Source organism: Seriola aureovittata, chromosome 7 (genome assembly GCF_021018895.1).
Source record: "Seriola aureovittata isolate HTS-2021-v1 ecotype China chromosome 7, ASM2101889v1, whole genome shotgun sequence".
NCBI classification, from domain to species: Eukaryota; Metazoa; Chordata; class Actinopteri; order Carangiformes; family Carangidae; genus Seriola; species Seriola aureovittata.
In genome coordinates, this window is record NC_079370.1 from 11,451,661 (window position 1) to 11,460,533 (window position 8,873).

The 8,873-nt window shown below is 39.6% G+C and overlaps 1 protein-coding gene across 1 annotated transcript; it reads right to left on the reverse strand.

Moving 5' to 3' along the window:
* Positions 1-156: 156 nt before the first annotated feature.
* Positions 157-3,838, reverse strand: rcvrn2 (recoverin 2). Its single transcript, XM_056380359.1, has 3 exons — positions 3,335-3,838; positions 1,254-1,365; positions 157-807 (listed from the first exon to the last, which is right to left on the reverse strand). Exons 1-3 carry the CDS (start codon positions 3,713-3,715, stop codon positions 719-721), a joined length of 582 nt encoding a protein of 193 aa, XP_056236334.1. The 5' UTR covers positions 3,716-3,838; the 3' UTR covers positions 157-718.
* Positions 3,839-8,873: the final 5,035 nt, after the last annotated feature.

Sequence of the window (8,873 nt, forward strand, 5' to 3'; positions counted from 1 at the left end):
AATCTTGGATTTAGTGTCTGGGATAAATAAATAAAAAAACTGAAACTTAAAACCTAAAGCTCCATTTTTGTCAACCACCAGCGTTATATTACACAGTATGTTTCTAGGTCAAAGAGGAATTTATTGTTTTCTGGGGAAGATAAATAAATTGATTTTCAAAGCACAGATGTATGAGAAAACCTTTAATTTATTGTACAGTGAATAGAGTACAACACTTGTGAACTACAACTGTATATTAAGACATCTCAAAGTCTGTAAAAAAGCTAACAAGCTAATATCTGGTATGATACTTGTCATTAACAATCAGTTTCTCCAGAGCCAAAATGTCACTTAAAGCATTTAGAGGTTAACAATATGATATTGTTAACCTCGGCTCAATGCGAGGTTCAATATGGTCGGCTCAATATGGTCAACATAAATGTATCTTTTTGTCTGTACACATTTTGAAACACTATTTTGCCTCTACTATTCTCTATTTGATATAAATTCATGGACAAAAACAGAAGTAAATCAATGTCACATAATGGAGAGTGACTAAAAAGTTAGTTGCAACCAAGACACTGCAGAAAAGAGTATTTACACAAAGGAGTTGGGTGGATTAAAGCAGAGGGAGGAGAAAAAGTACGAGGCTTTTAAGGGAAGAAGGAAAACAAAAGTTTTGAAAGTATGGAAAGAGCCTAATTAAAGAAAGAAGAAGAGGGGATAAGTGGGACTGACTTTACTGTTTGATCGGTTCATAGTGGATAAGACGCATTGCATTCTCATTTTCAATCACTCCTTTGATGAACTCTCCCTCAGCCAGTCGCTCTATTAGGAGAAAGGAGAGAAAAATTAGAGGTTATAGTAGGAAACAAACCAGGCATACAGCGAGGAATGTGGGGTAAACATGAGGCTCCGTAATGACTCTGTATCTCAGTCTAGAAATCTGGTCTTATCTCTGTGTGGGTGTGTGACAGTAACATGCAATGCGCTGGAATGGTACATGGCTGGTACATACATAATAAAGCTTGCATTACACAAGTGATGCTGTAACTGGGGGTGTGCCCCCAGGTGGATTTATTGCTTGTGTTATTGTTAAGCCAAACAGCTGATTGTAAAATGTAATCTTCGCCACAGGATGTGGGAACAGCTGCAGAAGGAAAGGTAGTAAGAGCTTACACTGATTTTATCTCTTTATTATAAGTACGTAGCGGTGAGGACACAAAGGCCTATCATGCACCGTACACGTGTTGCATGTGTGGTATTTCCCTCACCGTTGTCTTTCTTTTCAAAGTAAGCCCACAGCTTGTTGGCTCTCTTCTCGGGTGTGTTCTCATCCTCTGGTAGCTTGCTCTGCTCCTCCTTGGGGATCAGCTTAAATATGGCCTGAGAGGGGGTTGGGTATAAAATGGGTATCATGATAATGCTGCATCTTTTCTCTCACACAAATATGTACGGAACATCAACACAGCACAAAAAATACAATGTGTGGAAGCCAAGAAACATGTGGACATATGAGTTTTTATCAAGCCTCTGATGTAAAACAACTTGATATTTACAGAATGGCTACAAGCCTGTATTTTCTCCTTATGTTTCTGTTGTTACTCACTGTGAACTCTTTGCAATTTGGCTGAACACAACCAAATCAAGGTGCCTACAATTCAGACCACTAGTTATGTCAATGCAATCAGCCCACGGCAGAAACATTCAGGCCTGTGTGTCATTATTCAGAGATACTTAATCTGCAATGGGCCACTTAGAATCCAGCAGATTGTTAAATGACTAAATGACTGTGCACTTTAGGTTCAGGACTTTAAGTGTGTGTCCCACTTAGAGAGGAAGAACTCATCTCCCACATTTAAGACACCTAGATTAACATGGATTAGTGCCAAGACTCAGGCCACAGGCCAAACACCAAGATGTCATCTCTTTTCTCTCTGGACTCTCCGTCCATCTTGCCCCTCAGATCTTGTGGTCTGTACAGAAACAAACTGTGAGCTTGTCGATAACCAGGTTGTGAGGTTGTAGTTTGTTATGAAAATAAAACCAAGCAGCGTGAAATAGCTGCTTACTCTCTAATGAAGTAAACTTGACCCTATCTACACCGTTGTCTGGCCAGCCTGTGTAGTATACTATACTGAACTCATTTAGCCTCTAATTTCCTGCATCTAGAACAGACCAGATCTTTCATGATTGTTCTGCAGTGTAATTGTTACTGTGCATATACAGGGGGGATTCAGCTAGTCACTGACGGGAAAGTGATCTCAGACTTTTGGACCCCACTGCAGCTGATCTGTCTTTAACTACCTCTAGGGTGTTTTGCAGATTAGGAACAATCTAATTTTGTTGTCGGTTTTTAAACTTCTAGCAGGGCTTTAAAATGCAGCCATTTTGCTCAGTGGTTGTAAACATGATGCATATGGACTCGGGCCAGTTGGCCAGGAATTAAATCCCATTACAATGCCAGCTGGATTCTTGGCTGATCTGTCTAAACCTCTTACAATTCTATATCATTTGTCTTGAAAACAGAAGATAAAAAACTTCACATCCTCCATCACACTCAGTTTTGATTATTTGAAAACAATAAATTACAATCATTCTATATTATGGCATACAATCAAAAGTGACAGCCTTGTGAATAAAAGCAGTTTGGATTAGACTCAGGGATGGTGAGACTTTCTGCTGGCGGTGCAGTTCTAGAGTAGCCTTGCTTAAGAGTAGGACTGCCTATATTGTCTGAGAGTTAAACCTGTTATCACAGAGATTATCAGGAGTTTGAGGCTCAAATAAGATGGCTAATTGGGCTGGCAATTAGGACGGGGACCTACATGGCCACTTTCCAGCAAACAGCAACACATCTTGGATGGAGCAAAACCTGGCAATGCACTGCAGTCCAATAATAACACAGCTACCAACCTCAATGTTAATGCCACAGAATTAAACCAACACTTCACTGACATAGAACATTCAGGAAAATTGAACCTTGTAATCTTTAAAACATAGAGTTTTATGTTAGATTGCATTTTTTCCTGTAATATTTTCCCTCCACAATTTAGAATAAAACCCTTTCCTGAGGAGCAAGAGCAAGAGAATGGCTTGGACTTCTGATATTATCCACTCGCATAGATAATTGTTATGGTGAAACAAAATAAATGTTCTGTATCAAGCACTCTCAAGTCAGTCCACAACTATCTCAGATAGCTTTTGGGAGAATATTAAAAATTCAAAATGAGATACATGTTTAGAAATTGATCTGTCAGAACTGCTGCTTGTTACACTAGAACCATCTGATCTGAGTCACTCAGCCACTGATCATCACTCATGCCTCAAACACCCCCTCGTGCAGCACTCTCACCTGGCAGATCTCTGTCACCTCTGTCTTGTTGATGTATCCGTTCTTGTCTACATCAAACAGCGAGAAGGCCCACTCCAGTTTCCGGGTCGTCTTGCCGGTGGAGGTCATGTGCAGAGCAATGATGTACTCCTTGAAGTCCAAAGTGCCGTCGTCGTTGGTGTCAAAGGAGCGAAACACATGCCGTGCGTAACTCTTGGCGTCGCTCTCAGGGAAGAAGCGGGTGTAGATCTCCTCAAACTCCTCTGGAGTAATGCGTCCCGTCGGGCACTGCTTCTGAAAGTTTTCGTACCACTGGCAGATCTCATTTTCAGTGAATTTGGTGCTGAGCTTGAGGTCCTCCAGGATCTCTTTTGATATTGCGCTACTGGTAGTATTTCCCATGGTAGTTGCTCACAGTGTCTTAGTAATGTGTCAGTTCTGTCAAACTCCCTGGCAAGTATTTGCCACTTTTTCACTTTCTTCACAGGCTTTCCTCTCCTGTTCCACCTGACTCTCTCCTTAGTCCAAAATATATTCTTCACAACTGGCAAAAAAAGCAATATGATTTAGAAATGTGACACAATCTGCTCATGACAACTTGAGATTAGTTGCACTACTCAGTAAATAACACTGTCAGGATGGTCGAAACTGTACAGAAATCTTACCTGTGTGCTGAGTGGGCAGGCAATGGCAGGTGAATAGAGTGTCTGTCTTGACAGTAAGACAGTGAGAGATAAGGAGGGCAGGGGGAAACTCACTCCTACTGTGGACGACTGGGTTAATTCTGTTAATGCGGGATTTAAAGTGGCTGAGCTTTGACTGAACAGAACCCCCACATCCTAATTTTCTCTATGGGTCTGGAGGTCTAGAAATATCTATTGTATATGACCACACTGGGTTCATTCTTCTGTTCATTTATTTATACAGACTGAGTCATTGGTATGTAGTGTTGTGGTGTTTTATCCAAGAATTTAATAATCTTATTTAATAACGAAATACTAATCATTTACCAGAGGGTCAAGGCGTTTCACTGTATCTTCATAATTTGTGAAATTGAGATGTATTTGAATGCCATAAATCCTAAAAACATCAACATTAGTCTGTTAAACTGGTTAACAGATTAGCAGACATGTTCAGGCAAATGCTGTGAACATGGTCTCAGGTGGGTTTTTAAGGTGGGTTTGCTATTTCAGTAGTGGCCTTTCAATGGGTTTAGTTGACCACTGACATCTAATTCCAGACTACCATCTGTGCAGGCTGTTTAACTCCCTCTCCTTCCCACCTTTACCACGATCCCACCTACGCCCTCACATCATCATCACCTTCTTTGTGCATGACCTTCTTCCTGTCCTACATGAGCTACGATGTTGCCCTCCTCTGACTGACTTCTCCATCACTAGCCTGGGTTTGTTTTACTGAGCTGAATGTTCAGCAGTGTTGCCCCTTTCCTTTCTCTTGTTGTCTGTAGAGTGGCTTGCTTCTCTTACTCTTACCCTTTTCTCTCCACAAAAAACATTGTACGTATGCACTAAAGGCATCCTATTTTACACACCAATGTAATTCGCCTTCATTTTTCATTGGCAAGAACCTTTTCTACCGTGTTCCCTGTATCTCTTTATATTGTTGTCAGCGGCCATCACCTTACAGCTGGGGTCAGAGTAATCAGCACATCTAATTCACTTCATGATACTTTGTTTGATGCGTTAACATCATCAGTCTCTTTTCTTTGTGTCTGCTTTGATTAGACTGAAAGAATAATCTTGATTGTCACTATACTAACTGTTGCTTCTGACTAACTTAGTTTGGGCATGAGGGTCTATGGCAGAGTTAATGTGATACTATTCATATTCATGTCTCTCTTTTTTCCAACAGGTTTTTCTTTGCTCCATAAATATGCTCACTGAGTCCATATATTGGATTACTCATGCCCCGCCCCCTCCCACCCATTTCAACACTTAGCCAATTATCATCATCTTCATCCTGTGAGTGCCATGGCCAATAGAATTACCCCCTGCTCTCCACAAAACAATCCCTGACGTGACCTATACCCTAGGCTGGACTAATTGCAAGAGCTGGGCAAGCAAGGATTTGTGGTCTCTTATGAAATGTTTTTCTACTTGTGGAGAGGGTGACGATTCATGTAATGTGGATGTCTGGCATCTAAGCATATTAATGACACTCTAAGAGTGTCAGAGATTTAATAAAACAATAAATGATAAATGATATTAATATCTCTATAGTAGCTATTGCATTACTTTGCAACACTAAATAGGATTTACTGTATATTTCATATATATTTCTTTTGCAGCCAGTAATGTATACTACACATAAAAAACTGAATTGTAACAGGAGAAAGTTTTTCAATAGTAGGAGTCAACACATCTAAAAATATCTGCAATTCAGCCAGTGACTCAACACTGGCAACAACCCAGTTGGCTGGGTGGCATTATAGCCTATTAAGTGACAGTATCAGGCTTCACCTGTGTTACAGCACTGACTTGTGAAACGTCAGCACTGACATATATACTGCAAATCTGCCTCACTCGGTGTCAACACACCAGGTTTGGCCCATTCATTCATGTACTTCTTGATGTGTCATCATTAATGGTTGTTTTCTGAGTGAATGTGACAGTAGGGGATTTTTTTTTTTTTGAATAGACAGTTCAAGAAGCATATTTCCCAAATTATGTCTGAAAGTTTTATAGAGCACTGATGCAATAATATGCTCCCCTCTATTAATGACATGAGAAATGTGAACACTTAACAGGAAAATCCCTTTCACAGCCAAAACAATGCGTTGGTGGAGCAACACTGGAATCTTAAGACTGAAAGAGAGAGGAAAAGAGGAAGGGAGTTGTTCCTGATAAATATCTGGTAATGGGTCGTAATGAAGCTTAATGACAGACGAGAACTTCCTTCTGAACACAAGGAAAGAGAGGAACAAACAAATGACAACAATCTTGACAATTGTGTCTACCATGTTGCAAGGCCTCAAGTTGTGACGTATTTGATAAAGGTAACAGCACATGGGCCCCCAGCCCCCATTTCTACACCCACTGTCCAGAGAGAAAGTCAGCAGCACCTTTAGGTTTCACTCAGAGAAAAAAAAAATCACATTTATGAATTTATAGGACCATCAGGTGATTACTGACATCTAAGCTCCTGTTTCAACACTGAGGTGAGTAATGCTTTGCTTTTTAAATAAAACGCATTTTTGTTTTCTTTAGGTTTTTTTGTTGTTGTTGCATTGTCTTGATTTTAGAGGTATTTGTCAATCCATCCAAATTTCTAGTGTGAGCCGTGTAAATCCTAGTCTTTCATATTCTATTCTATTCACCTGATGGAAAATAAAGATATGCTGCTTAAAATACTGACTATGTTTGAAAATCTTTGGATCTTGATTTCAATTTAAGGTTTTGTGGGTTGGAGCAACTTTGATCACATGAGTTTATGATGACGGACTTGTTAAGGACCCATGAGGTCGGAAACATTAAGGATTATGATTGCTAAATAACACATCATAGACACCGTGCAGGCTCCAATCTTTGCTGGTTCCAATGACGAGAAGAATGAAAAAAAACTTTCACCTGTCATACTATCTAAAAATTAAAAAAAAAAAATTGTCTATTTTTCCACTTAAATTAAATTGTTAAAACATCATTATTAGTCTGTATTTCCTTAATCAACACTTTGTATCGTGTCTTGTTGTAGGTGTAACAAAGAGGAAGAATCACATTTGGCCATTTCACAAGGGAAATAATATCAACCAAGATGGAAACGCTTGATCCTTCAGCTCTCTCAGACGTCACTTCTACTGTCACCTGCAAGCCAAAATCTGAGATAGTGACCTTACCAGGAGGGCTCACCTCGGTGGCGGGCATCACAGTGGTGACCGGGGGTGCTGAACTGTCCTGTGGATCCTGCATGATGGCCTTTTGCTTTTGGAAAACTCTCATCGGCTTCAGCTGTGTAGCCGTGGGCCTGTGGGACCAACTGAACCAGTCCAAAGAAGGAACTTCTCACTTACTGGGACTGGGACTTGTGATCCTGGCGATTAGTTTTGTGATGGGGGGCAGTGTAGTGGTGTATGATCTCCTGACAAAGAAGAAGAGAGAGATGACACGAGAGTGGAGGGAGGATGGAAAAGAAGTGCTTGTGGAGAGTGAGAGGGTTATCAAAAAAGTCACTGTATAAAAAAGACGTCACTGACAGAATATAAAATAAGATGACTCTTCTGTACATAACACACAGTCTTACTGGGCAGGAAAAAACATTCCTGTTGTGCTCACTCCATGTCAGTACCACTCTACCTCCTGTTCTCTGCTTTATCATTCGATCGAAATTACGAAGAAATGCAGCATCTGTGTTCTAGGGAAACACAACAACAATAACACATTCCCTCAATTTTATGCTCTACTTCTGCTCCACTACATTTAAAGATGATTGTTGATGCAGACAGATCATGTAAAGTATGCAATAAACAGATTATATGTGAAATGTGTATGTTTGCGTGTGTGTGAACGTGAGAAAGAGACAGGAAGTGTAAGAGAAAGGGAGCTAGAGAAAGACAAAAAGATTAATACCTGGAAAAAGGACGAGATTATAAAAGGTTGCGTTATAACAGAATACAGAAATCTGCTGTGAGGTTCGTTCACTCAAAGAGCATACAAAAAACGTTTATTCCTTTCTCATTTATTCCTTGTATCAAACTAAACATGCTTTTCGTTTTATTTGCAGAGGTTTTGAGATAGGTGTTAGTTACTGCAACCCCAAAAATAATGGCGGGGAATTAATTTTTATATTCACAGAAAAATGAAATTTGGAAAAACTCACCAGCATTCTTTACAGAAACTGTCTGTCTGGTTAATGAGGATAATACACATACTTTACTATCAAGAGATTTTATTGGAACAAGAGAATAAATAGTCAGAATAAACACTGTTGACATAGAGATATTACTTTTTTTTTGGGTAACCAAAATGTTTAGTTCTTGAGTTTCACAAATGTCATTTGTTTTGTTTCTCAAAATCTCTCCTCTGCTCTTTTCATTGAAGGCAGAAGACAGGTATTGGTCTTCAAAGTTTTTATTGTATGAAACCACAGTGCAAAGTTTGGCCAAAGGTAAACCAAAAATCAATCAGTTCAGTGAAACAGGATTCATAAAACATCATAAAACGGACATCAATAGCAGACATTTTGACCTATTAATAACATTTACAATGGCTCCTGTTTTATTGAAGTGCCCCACTCCCAAGTCATGACAGTGTGACAGTGAAATCCTAATCGATATTCAGCCAACATTCATTTTATTAGTATTTACACCTGTTCCTATGTGTCCATTCACATTGTTTGATTGTCAGTTTGCCTGATTGTAGATCAGAGAAAATGGTGGATGCAACAATGTCAGTTATATTATAACTGCCATAGAACTGTGCCAGTAGCGGTTGCTATAGCAACAAAATGTTCAAGTGAAACCAACTGTTGGCACACTGATGGCAGAAATCCTGAACCCATAACTGACACCACTGACTCGAGTCTGACTGATTTACATTTTAAGTTA